This window comes from Euleptes europaea, chromosome 8 (assembly GCF_029931775.1).
Source record: "Euleptes europaea isolate rEulEur1 chromosome 8, rEulEur1.hap1, whole genome shotgun sequence".
In the NCBI taxonomy this organism is placed as follows: Eukaryota; Metazoa; Chordata; class Lepidosauria; order Squamata; family Sphaerodactylidae; genus Euleptes; species Euleptes europaea.
Window position 1 is genome coordinate 46000709 of NC_079319.1, and position 25453 is coordinate 46026161.

A 25453-nucleotide genomic window follows, 5' to 3' on the forward strand; every position below is an offset into this window, starting at 1 on the left:
GAGGAGAGGCAACTACAGCTATGCTGCAAATTTGGTTTCTCTACTTTGAAAAACAGCCCCCCAGGAGCCCTCTAAAAATTCCCCATAAATTTTAACGGAGATGAAAATTTTTGAATACCTGAAAAAAGGTGGGGAGGGGGTGAAGCATTTACCAGTATAGATATTGGGCTTATTTCAGCCTTTCCAAAATATTTCAGGTCCAATAAACCTGAATCTGAAAAATACCAGAAAAAAATGGTGCACACCCCTATTGCCAACCTCTGTCTGTAAAAAAAAATAGATGTTACACTCAAATTTGTATTAAGATTCAGCCAAAGGTGTCTCAGGAGGCAGCAATTTTGAGCTGAGAAGTAGGGTGGCAACAACAGGGTGGGCAAAGCAATAAGCTAAGGCTGGGAAATATCCTGAGGTACCATTTGGATAGTAAAGGAACAGGGCTAGGGGAACTGGGGATCTGTGAGAGAAACCCACTTGGAGGACCCAGAACTCCCTGAACCCAAGAGCTTCAATGCTAGGGGGAGGTGGCCTTACACACCTCCCTCAAACATCAATAGTGTTTCACTGAGAGGCACTGAATACTATATGTGACCTGTCTCTGTGCCTTGTTGAGTTACTCTGTAAAGCTATAAATGCATATACATGAGAGGCACTTAAGGATCTGAACAGTAAGCAATCCAGAAAATGTCTCACATCTGGAAGGCTTCTGCTTCACATTTGTTGACTGATAGTGTGGAAAAGTTCTTTAGGGCTGCTTCAAATTGAAGGGGAAGACACCATCACTTTGTTTCAGTTCATATATTACCTGAGGCTTTCATGTGGTGAAGAGCAGCATGCCTCCTTTGCCTCCACCATGCAGAAAATGTGCTATATGAGCTGGACTTCTAGATAAACCCCAGGTGGCATGAGACATCATTTGAAAATGTCAACCACTCAAAAACAAGGGCGGGGGTGGAGAATTTATGTAGATGTCTCAGCTCTTCAGCTTAGTGGTGGAAAGAACAAGGATACCCCATTCCTTCCTTATGCAATAGGCCAGAGCAATACATGAATTGTGTGTCAGAACAAGGAGATTCAATCTCCATTAACCATTTTCTTAATAGCATTCTGCTAAGAGATGAGGACTGATGTTTTGACATTAAAAGGCTAGGAAAGAATACTCTAAAAAAATGGTTCTCAGACTGTGCATTGTGATTCACTGGCAGGTCACATGCTATGTAACCTGCAGCCCCACAACCCAAGGCAGATAAGCCAAGTCTGCCTGCAGTGAAGCCAGCTGCCCTAAGGGAAGTCAATCATCAAAGTTAGACCAAGGTGGTTCAGATGCTGTGGCAATTGTAGCATCGCAGTGGGCTTTACTGGGAGGCTCAGATGTGTCTCAGGTCACATGCAGTGCCTTAGTGGGACCTGGGAGGCTGCTCCTCCTCTTTGCTTGCAAGGCACAAGTACAGCCAAGAAGCTGGAAAGAGGAAGCTTCAGGTCTGGTGGACATCTGTCATGAAGCTGACCAGGAGCAGCATGACCATCATGAAGCTGACCAAGAGCAGCAGCTCCCAAAACATGTGGACTGCTACTGAAAGAGGTGACAGAAAGAAATCTAGTTTTTGCCCTGGTGAGTGAGGACAAAAGGAACTGCAGACAGAAATTGGCAGACAGTAAGGCACATGCCTGCTTGCCTACTACATCCTGTGGCTTTGCAGCAAAAGATAGAGCAATGTTTTGTGCTAATGTTGTGTAGTGCTTAGAGTGCTGGAACCTGGAAGATCCAGGTTCAAATCCCTACTCTTCCATGGAAGCTTGTTGGGGGACCTTGACACTCTCAGCATATCTTACCTTACAGGGTTGTTGTGAGGATAAAAATGGAGGAGTCAGGCAGGGTATAAATGAAGTAAGTAAGTAAATAAATAAATAAGTAAATATTGCCATATTTAAAAAAAATTAAACCTCTTCACTATTAACTAATGTTAGATTCTTTTTATATTTGGTAGGGGGAAGTAGTGTGGAGTAATTTACAAATGGGTTTTGAAAGGCAAAGTAAGTTTAGAAGTGAATCCCACTTCAGAAAGTTTGACAACCACTGGTTAAGTTCAGGTTACACCATAGCTTTTACTTGTGTTCACCATCTACCAAATCCCTGCCCCCTGCAGTAGCACATAAGCCTGGTTAGATATGCATATATATTTATAATATACCAGTAAGACACTCAAATTAGCTGCAGCTTTCCAGTTGATTATGCATTTAGGAGAGGGTTCTTTGTGACAAACAAGATAATTATCTTGCCATTTGCTTTTCACCTTCAATATAAGTGAGAACAAACCACCAAATCAGCAAATAGCATACAGTCCTGCTTTCAGTTTAAAATTGATGTGTGCCAGCCCCAGTGTATGAGATAATGAAACACTTCATGTATTATCCGTGATGTATATGAGCTGCAAAGAAAGGGAATCTCATCATTTACAGCCAACCACTTGGCAGAGTTCAAATAAATTTCATAGCTTTGGTAGAAGTTCATTTTTCCTCACTTAATCAATGTCTATTGAGAGGCATTAGTTTCTTTTTTTTTTAAAAAAAGGCGATCTTGTCCACTTTTTTACCTTGTTCTGTAAAAATGCATAAATTTGCCAAAAGCAAAAAAAAAAAAAAAAATTAGTGTCAAAAAGGAGAAACCATTTCCCACCATTATTTTCAATCTGTCCTGGGCTTTCCTTAGTACCAGAAGTGTACATATTAACAATATTACAAAAAAAGAAAATGAAATAATGCTTTTCCTGGGCCAATAAGTATTTAAATTGCTGGAAGCCAGCTTTTGAGATGCACGGAGCCAAGCCACCATAGACAGCTCTGTGGTATACATAAAACAAGCAAGTTTTACCTTTTCTCTCATGTAAATGTTCCTAATTGTCACTCATACACTCCAAGCCTTATGCATGTAAAAACAAGAACCAGAACATAAGGTCGGCCTGGGATGCAAATCAACCACACACAGAGGAATACTCAACGGTGGCTAACACAGTCTCAAAGCTGGGATGGAAGCCAGATTGAAATGGATCTGGATCATCGATCTCGTTTTTTTTAAAAAAACCTTGGCAAGCTGCCATCACCCATTCAAATACTTTGTGTGGGTCTTGAACACTGTAAATTGGGTAAAAGTTGATCAAATCTGTACCATCTAAGGATGACTTTTTTAAAAATGGTCTCACCTATGGCCTCTATTAATGCCAAGGGGACTATTCCTTCCCTTAGGAAGCATTTTATGTGTGTTGTCTGTTAACTGCCATCAAGTCGCAGCCGACTCATGGCAACCCCTTATGGGGTTTTCAAGGCAAGAGACTAACAGGTGGTTTGGCAGTGCCTTTCTCCACATAGCAACCCTGGTATTCCTTGGTGGTCTCCCATCCAAATACTAACCAGGGCTGACCCTGCTTAGCTTCTGAGATGTAACGAGATTGGGCTAGCCTGGGCCATCCAGCTCAGGGCAGGAAGCATTTTACACTGGACTCAATTTTTTTCTGCTACTACAGATGAACATCTACCCTTCTGAAACAGAGTTCCTGAATAAGTTAACTTCCATAAGCCTTCTTCATCTTCTCAAAGATGGGAGAAAGATATTTTTTCACCCTTTTGTTGCAGCAGCAGCAAGATTTCATTGATACCTCTGTGACTCCTCCTCTCCAGGCTTTCCATTCTTGCTAACAAAAAATGGCTGTGTTCTTCTGGGATGGAGGGAGAAGGCTAATCAGGAACACACAGGGAGCCATGAGTTTGGCTCCCTGCTCAGTGAACAAATGTACTGATGTGGATGAGCCTGCAGGGAGTCTTGATTGTAGTACTGAGTTAAAAGCCAAGGCAAAGACTGACTTCGCTGACATCCTGCAGCCCCTAGACTTTCTGGGGATGTCAGTAAGGAGACAGGTGGAAAGTGGCTGGGGGCAACCTGAGTTGGGGGGGACTGGCTCATTCACCCTAATGAACCAGCCTTCACTGTCTGTTACCCCTTGAACCAGATACTTGACAGAAAGGAACTTTACCCCCTCCCCAAAGGAACCCCATTACAGTTTCCCACCCAGCCTCTGGTCGGTTTCCAGTCATTAGAGGAAAACTGGTGTTCCATGGAAATTCTTCATTCCCTAACATGTTTTTAGGAACTATACCAAACTAATTTGCAATTGCAGGATACCACAGCATTCTGAAAACCCATTTCTCTGAATACATTTCGTTGCATATGCAAGTGTTCGAATAGGCCATACATGAATCACTTTCAGTCCACATATTCTTTTTAATATTCCTGCAACATCACTCTAAAACAACAACTTATTTTTGTTATTATTCATATAGTTAGAATAGTCACAGTTTTACAGTCATGCTTAAGACACATCTGCCTACAATTCCACCACAATTATTCAGGAACATCTAGATTAAAATTCAGATAAAACAAAAGTCAGTTAAACAATTTGATTAACGTGTGAATCACAAACTGAATTAAGACTATCAAGAATTTAAGGTTTAAAATGTGGAATAATTATTTCTTATTATGCCCAGGAAAGCTTAGTCAACAACTTGCTTTGGAATATTGAACTTGGTAGCCGTGAACCTGATGCAGAAGAATTCACAAATCAGTGTTCAGCTAATGCTCTGCAGATGATTTTGCAATTTCAGTTCATTCAAAAGATCTTTCCCCCTAAAGAATAGAAAAACAGGTTGCTTCTTCAGGAACTTCTCCCCCAATAAACTGAACAAACCAGCTTCTTGCAATAATATTCTTTTTCAACAATATCATTTCAAGAGTTAAGCAAGTCGATGCTTTGAGAATCATACCCTTGGACATTTGTTCTACTTGTATCATCTTTTAGCTTGGCATAAAAGCCACTGAAAATGATCCAAAAACAATAAGCATCTACTGAGGTCATTTTTGCAGTACTGTGGTGCTACAGTTCTATCCGAACACAGTGGGCTGTGTGTGACTCACTCCTTCATTAGGAAAGGGCTGCCAAGATGGTGAACATGTTGGAAAGAGTGACATCTAGTGGTTCTTATCAGCATCTGGGTCTTATATGTCAAATGAAAAGACCAAACAAAACAGGGAATAGGGTTCTATAATGAATTAGAAAGCACTGAAAGGTGGGGGCGACGGACAGAAAATCCTGCTTGTTTCTCTGAGTGGGCACTTTGGTTTGGTATTTTCATTCTGATCATATTGGGTCAGAACTGTTTTGCCGAGGGCAATAAACCTTACGTTGAAGCAGGTACGTGTATCCTTCATCAGGAACTAACCTGCCAGTTTAAATTTCCTCTGCAGGAATGGGATGTGGCACATCATCAACAGTGATCAGGCAGGCAGAAAGAAATCAACCAAGCTCTAAAGGCCCTTCACACAGTTCTAGTTCATAATTTTAAAGAGTCTTTTTCCTGTATTAATTTCCACTGCCAGTAATGTTGTCGTTAACTGGCAATCGTGGTCATTTGGGTGTGTGTGTGTTAAGTGCCGTTAAGTCGCTTCCGACTCATGGCGACCCTATGAATGACAGTCCTCCAAAATGTCTTATCTTTGACAGCCTTGCTCAGATCTTGCAAATTGAAGATTGTGTCTTCCTTTATTGAGTCAATCCATCTCTTGTTGGGTCTTTCTCTTTTCCTGCTGCCCTCAACCTTTCCTAGCATGACTGTCTTTTCCAGTGACTCTTGTCGTCTCATGACGTGACCAAAATACGATAGCCTCAGTTTAGTCATTTTAGCTTCTAGGGTCAGTTCAGGCTTGATTTGATCTATAACCCACTGATTTGGGGTTTTTTTGGCAGTCCGCGGAATCCGTAACATTTACTTAAAAAAAAAAAACACTTTATAGGTTACGTCATCAGAAGCATATTCCCATGCATGTGTAATTCTCTGAGAAGAATACAAAGGCTCACAGACCTGGCTGCCCACAAGCACTGATGCATTAACTCTATGGCTTGACAGTCTGCAAATCGTAGACAACACAGGGCCAGCTGAGGGTCCTCAAAGACACAGGGTGCCTCTGGAAAATATTCATGAAAATTAGTTGGCAATCTCATGAAAGGAGTATAAGAAGAGCCACAGTGCTGAGGCTCAGCAAAGCTGGGTAGTGAATCAGTGAGTGTGAGAAAGAGTAAAAATAAACCAGCCCCAGAAGAATGAGAAGTAGATCTGCTTAGTTATCTGAACAGTCTACATTGGGCCTGTTTTGGCATTGCTCCAAAGTCTCAAATTGGTTTCTCCCATCTGTGATTTGCGCCTTCAGTACTTCCCTCTCCCAAATTAATTTTGAGAATCAGTGGCCATTTACCTCTATTTAAAAATGCAAGTGAAGAAAAGTGCAGAAAATAATTCAGTCCCTGCCATTACATAACAACTAGATTCACAGAAGCTGGACACTATATTAAGAGTTCCATCAACTGAGACATCACACAATGCCACTTCCTTCAGCACACTCTTCTTTCCTTGTAAACATTATGTATCTGGAAGATCTGGGGGACATAAAATCTGGGAAGCCTCTCTATGTAATATTACTACAACTTGACGAGTATAGACTCTTTACTTAGTGCACCAGCTACAGTTATTCTCTAGTACTTCTACAATTTTCCTTTTCGTTCTCATCCTCTTAAGAATCTGTGCATTCTGTTGGACATCTCAGAGAAATCTGATTCACTACTGGTTGTTATATTCTCAATTGGATGGCTTCCATTGTTTATTCTTCTTCCCAAAATGCAAGGGTGCAATCTGATGCCAGGCAGCTAGCCACACCCTGTTCCCATTGAAGTCAGTTAAACGTCCAACACATGGAGCAGACAAAGAGGCCTTCTAACACTATGGCCTGAAAGTTGTGCCTTCCATTTCCACACCCTCCTTTTGCTGTATTTAACACTCAGCCTGAAGAAGAGTTCTGGAGAATCTGGAAGCTTCCACAATATGCTGTGTCATTTGATTTTTCCTTACTGAATTGATTTGGCTTTTGGATTTTGCCTCCAAGTGATCCTAAGATGTCACAGCCCATCTTCTACAGTATTTGTCTGGAAAATCATTTGCTCATCCAGGGCATGGTGATTTTTTTTCTTTATTACTTTGCTTGCATACAAACTAATAAAATTATTCATAAAATGATTCACCTATGTCAGGAATATTACGCATAAAGAAGCTCCAAAATTAATGTATCCATTTATATGCCAGGATGTGATCAAACAACTCTTTTTTTAGGTTTCATTTACTAGCAAACAAATGGAAAGGATTCCTGTCATAAACACTGCACAACAATGCTACAAGCTGAATCCAGTTAACTCAAAGGGAAACGCCTGTAATAGGCAGACACTAAGGTTTTTCCACATGGGGCAAGCTTGTGTCATTTTCCTGTTGCTGCTGCCAATGAAGCCCAGTGGCAGGATTCCTTGCAGTTTCCCTGCCTCAGTATCCCAGCAACAGCCATCCACACCACCAGGGTTTCTCCAGGTTATCAGCAGTTTCATTATAACAAAGTGTGAATCAGGTACTCTGACTTTCCAGTTTTCTTCAAGGGAAAAAAAATGTCTCTGCCTTCTGTTGCATAGATATGCCTTTCTCTATATCTCTCTGCCACAAAAGGAGCTAGAGACTTACTTTTTTTACAAAATGAAAGCTGGGGATTCAGTAGGGTTGCCAACCTCCATGTGGGACCTGGAGGTCTCCTGGAATTATAACTGATCTCCAGACTACTCTCCACTAAGGCAACTGCAAGGACAGGGAAAATGGGCCCTGGAAAATCCAAATTCCCCACCCACACAGCAGCCATCCAGGCTTTGCTGAGATCATTCCAAAAACTTGACAGCACAGCAGGTTTAGGAAGGATTGGGGAAAAGCTGGCAAAAACCCAGAAGGGTTGAGAACATACCACAATACGGTGGGGAAGCAGGAAAAGAAACCACTTTCCAACAGCTTCAGACCTGAGGCAAATAATGCATGTGGAAATGTCTAAGAATTGCCTACATGGTGCCATCATAATAAAAAACTATGCTCTCCCTTTTACTGTAAAAAAACTGAAGCAAATCCAAAAATTGCTTGTATGAATCAGCATTTAGCCACTGGTTACAATTCAGTTTTTCCATTTCTAAATTTATGTCTGTGTGATTTGGCTGCATTAAAATACATACAGGCTTCAAAATATAGCCGCGCATCAGTTAGGTATGTCTCAGAACTGTTTCATCTGCTACAGAATTACAAGGTATGCTGCACACACTGCATAATGTGAGAGTACGTGTCTATTTTTCTCCACACATATAGGTAGCATGGAGCTGGGGCTAATCCTTCCTTCCCATGGCATGCTCACAAGGTGAAAAATCAGTATGTTTTCACATCACATGTTACAGGCATGCCACAGAGACATGAGTTATACCACAGTATGCCTGATAAACTGTAATCTGCAAACCAACCATTAGACAGTTCAATAGAAACGTTGCTTAATGTTAACCTTTTTTACATCCTACTTTAAAAGACATACACACACTTGATCAAAATTCCTACTTACAAAGTTGCTGAGACCATTCCAACCTCATGCATGTTACCAAGGGCGAAAATACATGGTCGCTTTAGCCTCCTTTATTCCCTGTTTCAGCCAGGATTCAGCCAGGATCGAACATACATTTGGCAAAACGCATATGTTCGATCCTGGCTGAATCCTGGCTGAAACCGGGAATAAAGAAGGCTAAAGCGACCATGCGTTTTCGCCCCAAGAAAGTTACTTCTCTGCACCCTCTCTTTGCCTGTCTTTTTTTCCACACGGGGGCTAAAGCAGCTGTGGGGACAGCTGATTTTAACTGGGGAAACTGCATGGGGATGAGATAAACCCTCCTTTTCCAGAGCTATGGCACCAATCCAATCCAAAATGAACATCCTCCCCTCACCTGTGGCAGTTTTTAAGACTAAACACTGTATCAAGGGAACCAGTCCCCAGGGGGACAAGTAGTTTGGCCTGAATCTGGGAGAAAAAGACCTGTGTGAAGTATGAATTCAAAATCTCAATACTCTATTCGTTTTATTTCATTATTTGAAATGCATCAGCTATATTTTCGGAACCCCGCTGGTCAAGAAAGTGGCATATCTATTTTCCTCTTCCACTAAGACGAATGTAGGGTTCCTTAAAAAAAAAATACAGATGACTACAAGGCCTGAAAAACTCAGCATTCCCCATTCAGATTTCCTCCTGGATTAAAGATTCCTCGTCAGAGTGAGGCTGCTGCGGTGTCCGCTGGAGCCCCAGTTTCTCTTCCAGCTGGAAAGACATCAGATCTTTCCTGGTAATTATCCCAACAACCTGGTTCTGCAAATTAACAACTGTCAGGTGGCGAAGGCCCAGGGACCGGAAAATGACATATGTCCGTTGCAGTGAGAAATTAGCTTGAACTGACACTGCTGATTTGTTTATGTACGGTTCCTGCAAAATAAAATAAAGATACATTAACAGAAAAATATCATGATGCTACCATGTCTGGATTCTCAAATGAAATCTAGAGTGGCTGTTGTTGTTTTTGTCTCTGTTGTACTTGTGTACTCGTCAGTCAGGTTATATTTACTGGAAAATACCCAGATCGCACTAGAACTGTTAAGGCTAAACTCAAAAATTATGCTTGAAAACAATAAATGACTGTATATTTACTAAGATGTGTTTTATAGCCATGTTTTTGTTACACAGTCATTTATGACATCCTGTAACATTCTGCAATAGAGGTTTGCAAAAATAGAAGAAAGGTACTTCTAGGCATGCAGGGGAGAGTGGACCGTAGTGCCTTAAACCTGAACATCTTAGCCCTCAGGGTTCCTGGAATACACAAAGCCAAGCCCTACTTCACACACAGGTCATTCCTAAGCCTTGCAGCGGCTGGGGACAATGTACCCAAGGCGCCACTGCGTGCCTCCAAACAGGTTTCCCAGCTGCCACAAGGCCTTTTTTAAAGTTTAAAGAAAATGGGGCTTTTCCCTCCCATAGAAAACAGCAATGCTACGCTAGGAAAAACCTGGCACAGCAATGCTGTTGGTCAAAGGGGCGTTCCTGGGCTAGAGGGGCTTTGGAAGCTGACTACTGTCAACTCCACCCCTGGGAACACCGCAGGAATGCCCCCCCACCCGCGCCATCATTGCATTTCTCTTCTGGGATTTAGGTCTCAGAGAGACTGTGGCATCGGAGAAGCAGTGTGCAGTTCTGTGGTGCCCAGGTGCCAACGAACCTGCCCCCGCTGCCAGCGTAAATGCCTCTTATTCCGTGATCACGCCGCCTCCAGACCACTTTCAGCCCCCCACCTCAGGAATGGGCTGACATGCTGTTTTTCATTCATGGAAATTATTTGCATGTAGACAAAAATGCGAAGAACAGAGAGTATCCCTGTCCACAAAAACTACATACAACATCACTTACAAAGAACAGCATGCATTTATTTTGGTGTAGGTATGCTAGTCAGAAAGCTAATGCGCATAGTGTTTAATGCCTCAAGTCAAGAGGTATGCTATGTTTTATAAGAATCATTCAGGTTTTTAGAGTGCTCACGCTAGGCTCTTACAATGTACTCTTGATGATATTCTCCTTGGCTGAATTATATGCTTCAGCTGCCTGGTACAGCACATTCTGCCAATCGACTGTTCCACTGAAAGTATATTACAGCACTGTTCCATTATCTGCATTGGTTTCTGATGTTTTTTGCAGCGCAAATCAAGGTACTGTTTTGTACAATAAAGCAGCCTTCCTTAACCACTTGGCCCCAGTGCACCCAACAACCTGCCCCTCTCCTATGTTACATAAGTAGCTCCAAGACTGGCCATCTGTGTGCCATGGTGAAAGCTAGTCCTTGCAGACAGACATAAGGTAACTTTTGTGTGTGTGTGTGTGTGTGTGTGTGTGTGTGTGTGTGTGTGTGTAAAGTGCCGTCAAGTTGCAGCCGACTTATGGCAACCCCTTTTTGGGGTTTTCATGGCAAGAAACTTACAGAGGTGGTTTGCCAGTGCCTTCCTCTGCACAGCAACCCTGGTATTCCTTGGTGGTCTCCCATCCAAATACTAACCAGGGCTGACCCTGCTTAGCTTCTGAGATCTGACGAGATCAGGCTAGCCTGGGCCATCCAGGTCAGGGCAAGGTAACTGTTAGCTAGTGTTAAATCAAATGTTGCCATTGACAGACAACACAGTGTCAATCAGTGGGGTATATTATTGTAATCACATATAACAGAGCTGCATTTGGCTTTTACTGTCTCATGTGACAATTAAGATTCAATGTGAACGACTGTCAAGGAAAACAGGCACAGAAAGTCAGTTTTTCATTGCTATGTTGTGAAAGGTATGGAAATAGAGGGGGGGAATCAAAAGCAGTGCTATACATTGTGTCTTTGCAATGCTTATGAGCCAAATAATGACATTTAAATGTTCTGTTCCATTAACATTGCATCCTTTTGCCAATCTGGATCGTGTTTTCATTGCAAGTCCCCTTGAAATGGTTGCCTTTGTTGTATTTTCTTTTTGGCTCATTGTATCAACATCTGTTATGTTTATACAATATGAATTAAAACTCAGGAATGCTGTTTGTACTCGGCTACTTTTGTTGAGAGTGTAGCCTCCCAGGATTGGCAGTGTTTATGTAAATCAGTGTAGCTGACACAGCCGTCATAAACAGAAGAGAAAATATAACAAACACATTGTTCGTGGAGGAAATGTTTGCTTTCAGAATTGGCTTCACTCTTACCAGATTGATGAACAGTTGCTGATATTGAGGGTCTGTACTATAGCGACCCAACAACACGGTCATCCATTGCTGATCATGCAATTTTTCAACTCTGATCTGGAATAAACGATATTATAGATCACTATTATTTTGGGGTCACTTGGTTGATGAACTCCAGTTGAGAGTCCAGGCAAGTATGACGGTTTCTATGGACTTCTCAGCAATGTTCAGTACCATCAACTATTACCGTATTGTCCAGCGTATAAGACGACTTTTTAACCCAGGAAAATCTTCTCAAAAGTCGGGGGTCGTCTTATACGCCGGGTGTCGTCTTATAGGGCGGGTGCTGAAACTTCCGAGCCGGATTGGAGAATCTGCCTGGGGAGCCGCCTCCGCTCTGTCCTTGTCTGCCGGAGGAGGGAGGGGAGGCGAGCCCGGCGAGGGTTCTCGCTGCCCGGCTGGGAGTCAGAGCCAGGCACGCCGGGGCGCACGGAGGGAAGCGCTCAGCCGCGCTCCGGCAGCGGTGCAAGGCAGGCAGGCAGGCGGCTGGCTGGCCGGCTGGCCGGGGCTGTGGCGGCCGCTCTCCCCACGTCCTTCTCCGCCTTCTGGCTCCTGCCCACCCGCTCCGGCATTGCGACTGCAGCTGCGCTCCAGCCCAGACTGAGGGTGGTTCGGGGCTGAGCGAATGCGGGCGAGCTGCGCGCTCCTCCTCCCCCTGCCTCCCTCCCTCCCCGCCTGCACGTTGGTGCGTCTGGCTCCGCTCTTGTAGCGTGGCCAAGAATGTGACTAACTCCCCAGGCAGGGCTCTTCCAGGAATGGGCGCCGCCTCCCCCCGGCTCGGCTCGGCTCCCGGCCCTTGTGCAAAAGGCAAGCGAAGGGGGGCGGCAGGGGAGCGCGTGAGGGGCGGGCCTCGGCTGCGGAGGAGTATATCCCAAACTCTATATTTTAACTGGAAAAGTTGGGGGTCATCTTATACGCCCAGTCGTCTTATACGGCGAACAATACGGTATATCCTTCTGGAATCATTTTGCAGGGTTCTGGTCCTTCCTGAAGTCCTCCCAGCAACTGCTGCTGTGGGACTATTATTTCTTTCCATGAGACTCCATATGGGGTTTCTAAGGGTGGCATTTTTCTCCCATGCTTTTTAACATCTACATGAACCTTCTGGGATAGCATATAAAGGTATAGGAAATATGGTGTCATCAGTATGCTGAAGGCACCCTGCTCTATTTCTCCTTTTAATATGACTAGATGAGGCAGTTGGGGGCCAGAACAGCTGTCTGAAGATCATAGTGGATTGGATGAGGATGAATAAAGTGGCACTCAGATCAGAGAAGACAGATGATGATGTCTCAATGGGATTGTACACACTTTCCCTGAAGATTCAGGTTCATAGTTTTGGGATTCTAATGGATCCGGCACTGCTGTTGGTACCTTAGATAACAGTTTTTACCAACTTAAGCTGTCCCCCCAGCAATATATGCTACAGCACCAATTTTTTGTGAGTACATGGAGACACGTGTACCCCCTCCAAATACAGTAGGTTGGATCCAGCTTTTCCTCTCAGTCTTGACCAATTACTCCTTGTGACAGAGCATAGCCTTTTTGGTGATCAAAGGGGACCCCTCTCCCACTTTTCACCAGTGGAAAAGCTAGCTAGATCCAACACAGTGAGTTACCTACAGCTTCATTCAAAAATTATTAATGTGATTTCTACATCAAAATGGGTGATCCCATTCCTTCCTAAATGAGCCTGGAAAAGGAGTAAAAGGCAAAATTTTACCTTCTGGTAGGGAAGAATAATTGGAGAAGAATGAGAACCTTCCATTGCCTCTGTTTCAAAGATGGCTTCATTCTCCAGTAGTACACAGAGCTCAAGCCTAATTTTATGAAGAATATACTCATCAACAGATGAAATGATCAATGCAAAATTATTATAAGACTGAGAAACTGGGAAGTTTTTTCCCCTCGGCCTGGCACAACAATGGACTACTCGACCAAGTGGGACAGGAAAGGAATTAGAACAAGCCCAGTTAAAGGAATATTGGTCCTTCACCTTCTTGGCTATTAACTCATGGTGTTCAGCTTCAACAATAGCAAAGGGTCTAATCAAATGGGCAGGTACACGTTACCGTGCATCTGGAAAATGTAATGTCAACTTAGTGTGTTCCTCCAGTGCAAAAACAGTGCCACTGACCTAAAAGGCTCTTATGTTGAAGCAACATCAGTAGACGAGTCCTGTGCTGAAAAAATGATGACTGCTAACAGAGCAAAATGGTAGGATCCAACCCAGAATGTGCAAGTTATATTCAGCTACTCTTTAGTTCATTCAAATAGCCTTGCTTGCAAATATGGTCAGGTTCCAAAGTTAGTCCACATTGGTCTTAAATCCAGCAGAATTCACATAGTGGCTGGGCTTAATAAGAAACTGGATAGTGATAAGGACACATGTCCCTGCAATACATATACCTCAGGTATGAGGAAGGATCGTTTTGGAATACCACTAATGAAAAACCATTCAAGGCTATTAAACATGAAACATTCAATTAAAAAAAGCACCCACTATTCATTTGGACTTGTAGAAGTCTGGCTTCAGAGGCATTACAGGATCACTCTTTAATGTTACACATATCCTTCCTATCACATCATCAAGTCTCTAATACAGCAGCCCAAACATGTTTCTTGCACTACACTTTGGGCTTAACAGGAAGTTCTAGGGATCAGATGGGCAATTGGCAATTATTCCTCTACTCTTTATTTATTTAGAAAGGAAGAAAGTTCCTTTCAAAGATAGCCTGGCAAAGCCTAATAGCACTTTAATTTTATGGTATCGGTTACAAAACAGGGCATTAAAAAGACACACAATTAAGATATCATACTTTTACCCAAATCTCCCACATTAGATACCGTTCATTCTGGATACCTATGCTGAATTTGTCAATAGGGCTGTCGATTCGGTTTGTCCCAAACTGAAAAACAGCTGAATTTCCCCCTGAATTTTGGCGGTTTTTAGTTCGGGACAAACCGAACTCAAAAAAAGGCGGGAAACGGGGGAGCCGAATTCGCCGACTTTGGGGTATTTGGCGAATAAATTCGGCAGATTCAGGATCCCCCCCCCGCGCGCCTTCACGGGGCTTCAATGAAGGCGTGCGGGGGGCTCTTTAAACACATGTGTGCCTCCTGGCCGGCAGGCACAAATCTGTTCCCCCCCCCGCACGCCTTCACGGGGCTTCCATGAAGGCGTGCGGGGGCTCTTTAAACAGATCTGTGCCTCCCAGCCAGGAGGCGCAGATCTGTTCCCCCCACCGCACGCCTTCACAGGGCTTCCATGAAGCTGCGCGGGGGGCTCTTTAAACACATCTGTGCCTCTTGGCCGGGAGGCGCAGATCTGTTCCCCCCACCGCACGCCTTCACGGGGCTTCCATGAAGGCGTGCGGGGGGCTCTTTAAACACATGTGTGTCTCCTGGCCGGCAGGCACAAATCTGTTTCCCCCCCGCACGCCTTCACGGGGCTTCCATGAAGGCGTGCGGGGGGCTCTTTAAACAGATCTGTGCCTCTTGGCCAGGAGGCGCAGATCTGTTCCCCCCACCGCACGCCTTCACGGGGCTTCCATGAAGGCGTGCGGGGGGCTCTTTAAACACATCTGTGCCTCTTGGCCAGGAGGCGCAGATCTGTTCCCCCCACCGCACGCCTTCACGGGGCTTCCATGAAGGCGTGCGGGGGGCTCTTTAAACACATGTGTGCCTCCTGGCCGGCAGGCACAAATCTGTTCCCCCCCCGCACGCCTTCACGGGGCTTCCATGAAGGCGTGCGGGGGGCTCTTTAAACAGATCTGTGCCTCCCAGCCAGGAGGCGCAGATCTGTTCCCCCCACCGCACGCCTTCACGGGGCTTCCATGAAGCTGCGCGGGGGGCTCTTTAAACACATCTGTGCCTCTTGGCCAGGAGGCGCAGATCTGTTCCCCCCCCCCCGCACGCCTTCACGGGGCTTCCATGAAGGCGTGCGGGGGGCTCTTTAAACACATCTGTGCCTCCTGGCCGGCAGGCACAAATCTGTTCCCCCCCCCCCCCCCCGCACGCCTTCACGGGGCTTCCATGAAGGCACACGGCGGGCTCTTTAAACAGATCTGTTCCCTCCCCGCGCGCCTTCACGGGGCTTCCATGAAGGCACGCGGGGGGCTCTCTAAACAGATCTGCGCCTTCCAGCTGGGAGGCACAGATCTGTTTAAAGAGCCCCCGCGCGCCTTCATGGAAGCCCCGTGAAGGCAGGTGGGGCCGAATTTTCCCTCGAACTCCGGATCTCGCACCGAATTTCGCGGATCCGATGCGGGGGAGTTCGGACTTCGGCACATCCCGAATTAAAAAGGGCCGAATTTTGCCGAAGCCGAACTTTACCGAATTTTTTTTTCAACAGCCCTATTTATCAACAAGAAAATATTCAGGGAAAGCCCCCTTGCAAATGGGTAATACACAATACCAATGCTTATTTTTATTTAAAACCCTTTCCTCGTCCTTTCCATGACACGTTGCTTTCAGAGTGGCTAAATGAGCAGTTCTGCACTGGAAATGTATTCCAGGGGAGAGCATAGCTTCCAAATAATTAAAATTAACATGAAATATTGATAGATGCTTATTTACCTCATGCAAATCTGCCTTGACAGTGACATTCACATAACATAAAGAGTAATAACAGTGGCAAAGAATGTTCCAGCTCCATAGATTACCATTTGAATGCTCAGAAGGTCTAACAGCTTCATGCAGAAACTGAGAGAAGATGTAAGAGCCACATCTGTGACAAACTCACTCATGTTTTTGTTACAATCAACTTATCATGCAGAAAGACTCTGACAATCCAGACTTCTCAGTCAGATGCAGAAGAAATTTTTAAGTATGACTGTACAACTGTACAACTGGGGAAACTTTTTAAAACAAATATAGGAATCATCATTCTTGCACACAGCATTCATACTTAAGTTTCTTCACTGTTTATCTCAGCAGAATAAACAGCAAGATTTCCCTCATTAGCAACCCATTCATTCTAAAGGCATTTTACTATTTAAGTTACAGAAAATGAAAACAAAACGTCTTCATAAGACATCTGAGGATCAATAACCATTTGAAAGGAATTGAGTGATTGTCATTACTGCCTCATTTGACTGCATTCAGCTGTAACTATAAACATGGCAATTGTTGTAATTGTGATTTAACTTATGGTAACAATCTTATGATTGTTTTATGTAAACAACGTCAAATGACTGAAAGGGTGGTCTATACATTCCTTTAATAAATAAGAATGTGGTTTGCCATTACAGTAATGAGTATGGGAAATTCTCTTTCTCCCCTCCGCTCATACATGGCTAGGAAAGACAATGTCTTGCTTTGCAACAAACTATCATTTGTGTTACATCTGTGTCATCTGTGGTCTGGTATTGCTGTGGGTTAATAAAGGGTGGAATCTTGATTTAAAGACAATAAATAAACCAAAGTTCAGACATAACGGGCAACCATAGTTGGTTGTGTAATAGGAAGTCCTCAATTCTTCAGCTATGTATGAGGGGAAGATGGAAGGAAAAGAGAATGTGTACGCCCACTTTCAGAAGGACAAAATACAGTTTGACATCACACCAGAATACATCCACAGAGTAAGGAAAATGAAGTTTCTAGGAAGCACAGTGGCTCATATATGTCATCTAATTGTAATATCTCCTTCTCTAAAGCAGCACATGTTCAAGGCATATAGTTTAGAATGATGAAACACACTTGCCTCAAGTAATTTTGTCTTGAAATGTGGAATGGTATAGTATAGCCCCATTTCATCAGATCTTGGTAGCTAAGCTGGGTAGGTACTTGGAAGGGAGACCTCCAAGGAAGACTCTGCAGAGGAAGGCAATGCCAAACCACCTCTGCTTAATTACTTGCCTCGAAAACCTGACTTGGGTTGTTGTAAGTCGGTTGAGACTTGATGGCACTTTACACACATACACACACGCACACGCAATTTTGGCTTAGTAAACTTTCAATTCACTTTGTCAACCACAGAAAAATTATACCCAATAAACCACTCTGAAGTATACTTAGACTTAACGTTTTGGATCAATAAATTTTTGCTTAAAGGATGTTACTGTGTAATGCAGCTTTACATTTTCAACTTTGTCATATTTTCTAAACTATGATCTCTTCAATTTACTTTCAGTTATGTGACATTGCACTTTACTGGAGGGAAAGCATGTATTAGATAAACAATGTGGTTTGGATTTAGTGTTCGCATGCATCATGATGAAAATGTTTGTCTCAGCAATAGTGTCATTATTGTTACTGAGAACAGCTGCTCTGCCATCTCGTTCTAATGCAGACAACAAGAGCCATTTCTTACCAGTTCCACAGCAAACCAACAATTAGAAGTCTATGAACTGAGGTAAGTGTCACTAATAGTGCCATCCTAAGCAGAGTTACACTCATTAGGTTTAGAAGCACGTAACTCTGTTTAGAATGGCACTGTTAATCCATAGTATTCAGGAAACTGCTTTTTCCTATCGAACAATATGTTGTTCAAGCACAAATGCAGTTTCATTCTTTTGGGCTACTACACATTTTCCAAAGAAATACATGTTTTTTCACAGGATTAACTCATTATTAATTTAAAATCATTTTTCTCCTCAAAGCTGAAGTGGAAAAACTTGATCCTGAGCAGGTACAAAACCGGCTCTTCGTTTAGTTGAGCAGTCACTGACAACATTTGACCCTTACACCAGTTAGCCCATAGCATGGAAATTCATGAACTCCTCAGTTGGAAAAACCATTTGTATGTCATGTTTTATTTTCTGGGAAAACAGAAGGAGGCTGGATTTTTTTAGAAACACCCAATGCTTCTGAAAACATGGAATTCTGTTCTGGGGACTCTGAAAACTCTGAGCAAATGAATCCAATATCTTGATTTTAATGCAAAGTAAATCCTCTAGAAATCACCAGCAATTTCTATCTACTCAATGTCAGAAGCCTTTAAAAAGACTAGAAGAAACATTAATGAGCTCATTTAGTTAGTAAGAACTTTGATGAGCTGCCACCCAAGAGAGAAGCAATGCTACGTAAAAAGAATTCTGCCACACGACTGAAACTGGCAGAAGTTTCTTTTTGAAAGCCAACCTTGGCATATTGCCAGTTTCAGATTGGGTAAGTTTCTGGCAGTGCCTGCTTATTTTGGGGGAAAAAATAGTTTGCCTGAGGTATAACACTTTCCATCAGCCACTGAAATTTCAATGAGCTCTAAGGGCAGGTGAAGAAAAAGAGTTGCTTAAGTAATTAAAAGTACCCAGAAAGGTGGGCCATCTGCCAGAGCTTTCACTCATTTCATAAAACTGGCAATAGGCACAGGTTTTCACCAGTTGCTCTTTATAGCCAGGGTGTTATTGTACTTTCTGAGAGACAAAGGATCATAGAATTGGAAGGGGCCATACACGCCATCTAGTCCAACCCTCTGCTCAATACAGGATCAACCTAAAGTATCCATGACAAGTGTTCGTCCAGCTGCTGTTTGAAGACTGCCAGTGAGGGGGAGCTCATCTCTTCCATAGGCAGCTGATTCCACTGCTGAACTACTCTCACTGTTAAAAAAAAAAAAACTTTTCCTAATTTCCAGCCGGTACCTTTCCACCCGTAATTTATACCCATTAAGTCCTATCCTCTGCTGCCAACAGGAACAGTTCCCTGCCCTCCTCTAAGTGACAGCCTATCAAATACTTAAAGAGAGCAATCATGTCCCCCCCCCCACCTCCTCTTTTCTAGACTGAACACTTCCAAGTCCCTCAGCCTTTCCTCCCAGGGCTTGGTCTCCAGGCCCCTGATCATCCGTGTCGCTCTCCTCTGCGCCCACTCCTTTCTGTCCACATCCTTTTTGAAGTGAGGCCTCCAGAAATGCATACAGTATTCCAGGTGCAGCCTAACTAATGCAATGTACAGTGGGACTATGACATCTTGCGATTTGGATGTTATGCCTCTGTTGATACACCCCAAGACCCTAAGACATGAGACCCTAAGACATGAGTATTGTGGTTTCTGCATAACCACCTTCTTCCAATCCTGCTGTGTAAACCTAAAACATTTCCCTCTATATCCATCAGATAGATATACATTTCAAGATTTGTTCTGGAAACTTAATTCCCTGGGATTTGTGGATTGGATCAGGACCATGCCAGGCCAGGAAAGGGGGATGCCTCCCCTCCATTGTTTTCCCAATTTGAAATGGACCCAGAGAGCCTCTATTTGCCCCTTTGGAAAAAACTAATGGATAGCCAACAGTGATTCCCTAGGACCATTTCAGGTCAGGAAAATGGCACAGATTAGGAATCTGGGGCACCCTCTCTCCCTGAGCACTGTTGTCTGAATTGGCCAGTCTGTGCCTGGGAAGGAAGGAAGGAAGGAAGGAAGGAAGGAAGGAAGGAAGGAAGGAAGGAAGGAAGGAAGGAAGGAAGGAAGGAAGGAAGGAAGGAAGGAAGGAAGGAAGGAAGGAAGGAAGGAAGGAAGGAAGGAAGAAAGAAAGAAAGAAAGAAAGAGAAAGAAACCTATAGTTTGATCCAGTTCACGTCTCTCTAAGCACGCTTGTTTTCAATATTAATATTAATAGCGAAGGTGTTTTTCAGCTATTGAAATTGAGTTGGTGTGTGTTTTACATTATCTATACCACTGTATCAGTCATGATTTCATTAAAATACACTAAACATTGAACATTGTTGAGAATTCTCTGTTAATCTATAGAACATTGAACTACAGGTCTCAAGATTCTCTTGAGAGAGGGAATGGCAGTTGAACCTCTAGCCTGTACATATTAATGTACCATCCCTACATCTCAAATAAACAGCTAATTTTTCCACAGTACCTAGGATTGCTTGGTTTTAATCCTTTGCTAAGTCATGTGGATATGTGATGCATACCTTTACCTTTTTATTCCCATTGTCTTCCAATTTACTGTGGTATCTGAACAACTTTCAAACACTTTGCCACCACTGGCAAGTGATGTGGAGTTCCAAATTGTAAGAGTGAATTAACAAGGGAAAGAATGAGACAAGCATTTTGGCTCAATCATTTATTAGCATCAGTTCTTGGTTTACTGCTGCGGACAGCTGAGTAATAATTGAGTGGGCTAAGCTTATTTAATGTAACATTTTCAACCCGGTGGACTCAACAGTTTGTGAACCTTCAGAGCTGTAGTTCTTTGGATACTTATTAAGAACATTTCATGGAAGTGGCAACAAGAAGTCTTGGGTCTCTTCCCACATTACATTTTTTTTGGTGTACATATAAACATGTAATGTACTATTGTAAAAAAAAAAAAAGCATTTGTGAACCAGAGCGTCAGACAAGTATACTTGTCAGAGAATCAAAAGCAGCTGACTGTGGCACAAATTCTGTCTCCACTAATGCGTGAAACGGAGTATGTGGCAAGGTTTGGTGAAATATACTGTGCCAAAAATATTCTGTGCCATACAACGGAGAACAGTGGTATAGCTGAAGGATTTAAAAAAACTTAAAATGTTAGAATAGGTCACTAGTGTGGCTTAAAAGGATAAAATTTAAATCACATGCACGTAACTCAACCAAATGTGTATTTCAATAATTCAACTATGACTTTTAATTGTGTGGTTTTCATTTTAATAAATTATTTTTGATTTTTTAAAAAAAATAATTTAAAATGCCCAACTGATGCAAGTAAGTAACACAACTTCAAAGTGAAGGGTAAAAGAAAATAAGATGCTCTCAAACTGATCCTATTTTCCTAGACACGTCCTATATTCATACATTCAAACAAACATCTTCTTGATGTTTACCCTTCAACTCAATCAGAAAGGAAGGAGAAATGCAGTTCTCAGCAAAGATTTACCAAAAAAGAAAACCGAGATGAAAGAAAAACAGAAACTGGATTCAATTGCCAAACATTCCTAGAGAAATCGTGATCGTGCCAGCAAAACCAAAACTGTGAATGATGAACACAAGATGTAATGCCTGTTAAGCGCAGGGGCAGATTAACACAGCCTCTATGCTGAACTAACAGTGTACCAAACAGAAGTAAGCTTATTCAGAGCCTAGATATGCACAACCTTGGTTGTTCATACACTCCCCGTAAGTCCTTTCTTTGCTTCTTTCTTCTAGTTGGAGGAGTTTGGGTTGGTTCCCCCTTGATTTCTTCTCTCTGGGTATGATTTCTAGCAAGGCTCATTTGGCCTCTGTATTTCCCCTAATTAAGTAACTGTTGCATCAGAAGAGATACTGAAGTGGCTATAAAGGGATATTTTAGGCCAGGACTGGCATAATGCAGATCTCTCTAGCAGCTACTGTGGACTGGCAAATTGAATTCTACCCTTCTTTGAAACAACACAATTTTTGCTTATTAATAGGTCCTTTTGAGTAACTTTCACTCTGGAGATCCAAGTTCCTAGATAAGTTTCACTATAAGATCAAACATCTTATTTCCATAACGTTAGGCTTTTCGTCATATTAATTGTTCCCTTTTATTGCCATTAAATATTTTGTATTTACAAATGCCAGATGCCTTTCTAAGTGGCTAAAGTTAGTCTTTAAAAAATAAATAATTTTTTTAAAGAGCCCTGCAATATTTAAGCAATTATATTCTTTGTCCAATGGTGTAATTATAGAGAAAATATTTTGTTGTTTATGAAGTTTTTGTTTACCAGCATAAGATTTCCCCCACATTTTACATGGCTGCTGCGAAACTGCCTTTTCTCTATCTGCAGCCAAACTAGGGTTGCCATGCTCCAGGTGGTGGCTGGAAATCTCCTGGGATTACACCTGATCAGGTAACAGGGATCAGTTTACCTGGAGAAAATGGCTGCTTTGGAAGATGGACTCTATGGCATTATACCCCACTGAAGCCCCTCCTTTTCACAAACAGTGTCACTATGAACAGATATGCTGTGAGACAAAAACAAAATCCACACGTGTTGTTACTTCTGCCCCCTCCCAACCCTTGCTGCTAGACCTTGAAATAGAGAAGTCTTTGGTTTCTGTTTACTGAACCGAGCTATCACAAGGGCTGCAGACACTGCTATACTATCTGAATTGTGACATGTTTTATCTTGAAATAGATTCACTCAAGTAAAAGAACAAAAGGAGGCTGCTGTTCATTTTTCTATCAAGTTAACTACTTCAATTTTATGATCAATTTGATCACATAAGTCTTTCTGCAAAGATTTCTAGTGAACTTCAAAGTGTCTTGAACTTTTGCCTCTTTCAAATAGAGATGTGCACAAAAAGATCATGTTGGGTTCATTTTCTTTTTTTTTAACAATATGATTCACGTTCACTGAATTTATGATTATTCAGTTCATTTTCATTCCCATTGATTCTGATGTGAAATACATTTTTGGCTCTTTCCTCCATTCCCCTGAGATGAAATTCTTGCAGGTACAACTTATCCCCCAAGGGCATATATATACACACACACACACTTCGAAAAGGTAACCTATCAGAGCCATGCCTTTCAGCGGCAAGATCTATACAACTGTACATGTCCAAACTCAGCAGATATGTTAAGTAACAGGGACATGTACAGTTGTATAGATCTTGCCGCTGAAAGGCATGGCTCTGACAGTTGATATTATTTGGAAATCTTAGACTTTGTTATTCTGGCATATTGAGTCTGGTTTGGAGCACACGCCCTCCTCACTTTGACCTACTTGAACTCCAAACTAGATAGCAATATGCCAGAATAACAGAGTCTAAGATTTCCAAATAATATCAACTGTCATTTATGTTTCAGTTTGGATTATAGTAATTATATTAACGTTTTTCATTTTGGAGCTTGATTGCTTAATATCCAACTGAACTACCAGTTACTGATAAAATATTAACAATGAGGAATACCTAGAGATCCATAAACAAAACAGTGGGTAAAAATACGCACACAGTTGTTTCAAACTATAAAAAGAGAAAATTGCCAAATATCTCAAGACCACTGGTTCAAGATCTGGACTTTCATGATGCAGTATATTACGACTATTGTTCTAGCCCAAGGGCCCAAATATCTGCAAGGAATAACGTAGCTGTATCTCACCGTGTAATTGTTCCCAGGAACACCTCTGCCTGATCTGGCTTAGATTTGTACACCACTGGGAATCCACTATGGCTGGTGTTGGTAAGGAGCTGGGCCAAGAAAGCAATGTTTTCCTTTAAACGGAGGACTTTGACATGGGGCTTCATGACATCTCTGGCTGCAAACAATTCCAAATTTAACCTGAAAGACATAAAGCAGACAGCCAACAATGTATTTTAGTAAACAGGAAACAGGGCGTGCTGTACCACATTAGCATTTGATGACTTTTTACTGTGCCAGTGAATTACTTCAAGGTGCAAATAAATTGGTTTTATTTGGGAATATTTTATTGCAAATGTAATTAACCAATAAACTCATTATCAAACATGGCTTTCCTACTTATGAATAAGATGCGTGATACATTCTACCAGACACAAGCATCAGTTTTCCAGGACAAAAAGAACTAATCGGCTATGACTTTTTAAGCTGTTGGTTTTTCAAGTCTAACTGACAATGAAATCCTTAGAACATCACATTAAAGATAGGAAAAGTTCTGGGCAGAGAGAGGAAAAGTAAGAAAACAAATTTGGCGTTCACAGCTAAGTAAGAACAGCTAAAATAGTTCAGAACAATTATCCACCCACATCCACATTTTGCCTCTGACTGTAGTCATTGATAAAGATGAGACTCTCATTTAAGTCACACTGGGCTAGCGTTGCATTGCCTGCACTTTGGCACAATGATGGACACAGCTCAACAGTCATATCACTAGCACTAGTTACCTCAAGTTGGGTGACAGGTGGCTTCCTTAGCCACCATTATCCTGTTGCCTCCCATCCTCATAAGCCTGGGGTCATATCAATTGTAGAGAGGCAGGATTCAAAAGACTATATGTAGATGTTTTTATGCTTAAACATATTTTATGAGAATTTATTGTATAAAGGTAAAGGTCATCCCCTGTGCAAGCACCGGGTCATTACTGACCCATGGGGTGACGTCACATCATGGCATTTACTAGGCAGACTATTTTTTACGGGTGATTTGCCATTGCCTTCCCCAGTTGTCTACATTTTGCCCCCAGCAAGCTGGGTATTTGTTTTACGGACCTCAGAAGGATGGGAGGCTGAGTCAGCCTTGAGCTGGATATCTGAAACCAACTTCTGTCAGGTTTTGAGCAGAGCTTGAACTGCAGCACTGCGGCTTACCGCTCTGAGCCACTTTTGTATAACATTGCAAGGTTATTAACACAAGTCGTCAAGGGCATGCATATTCAGTCTATAGACCAGTTGTTTTTAACTATTTGTTTTCCAATATGTTAAACTAAACAGTTGTTCAAAGATGCAATGCTCCTAATTATGTTTTGAATAAAATTGGGGGGGGGGGCGACACTACCTCCCCTGCTTCTGTGGTGCTTCTGGGCGTCCCATCCTGTTCTGAATAATACAACTTGGCATCATCTTGTGGTGGTTTTAAATAAATAAAAAATCCTTCTTCTCCCTGCTAAGTTACAGCTCAGCAAATGGGAACCAATGGAACAGATAGGGAAACAGATAGGGAAACATGAGAGCAGGACCTGGGAGGCTCTCCTTGGAGGGAAAAGCAGGTAGGAATTCTTTTTCCAGTGACTTCACCAGCATGGCATGGCTGGCAGCCCATCCCACCACTTTTTTCAAGTGGGCTCAGCCAGGACTAGAAAAGAAAGGAAGCCTGGAGACTTTGGCATTATC

The 25453-nt window shown here is 42.6% G+C and overlaps 1 protein-coding gene across 1 annotated transcript in view; it reads right to left on the reverse strand.

The window, feature by feature from the left end:
- Positions 1-9144: 9144 nt before the first annotated feature.
- Positions 9145-25453, reverse strand: part of LOC130481971 (chloride channel protein D-like) — a 70671-nt gene continuing 54362 nt past the window's right edge. Inside the window, exons 12-15 of the mRNA XM_056854755.1 lie at positions 23748-23927; positions 13467-13563; positions 11705-11800; positions 9145-9412 (exon numbers count right to left, since the gene is read on the reverse strand). Of these exons, the coding sequence (XP_056710733.1) occupies positions 9170-9412; positions 11705-11800; positions 13467-13563; positions 23748-23927 (616 nt within the window). The 3' untranslated portion in view covers positions 9145-9169. The remainder of the gene's footprint in view (positions 9413-11704; positions 11801-13466; positions 13564-23747; positions 23928-25453) is intronic.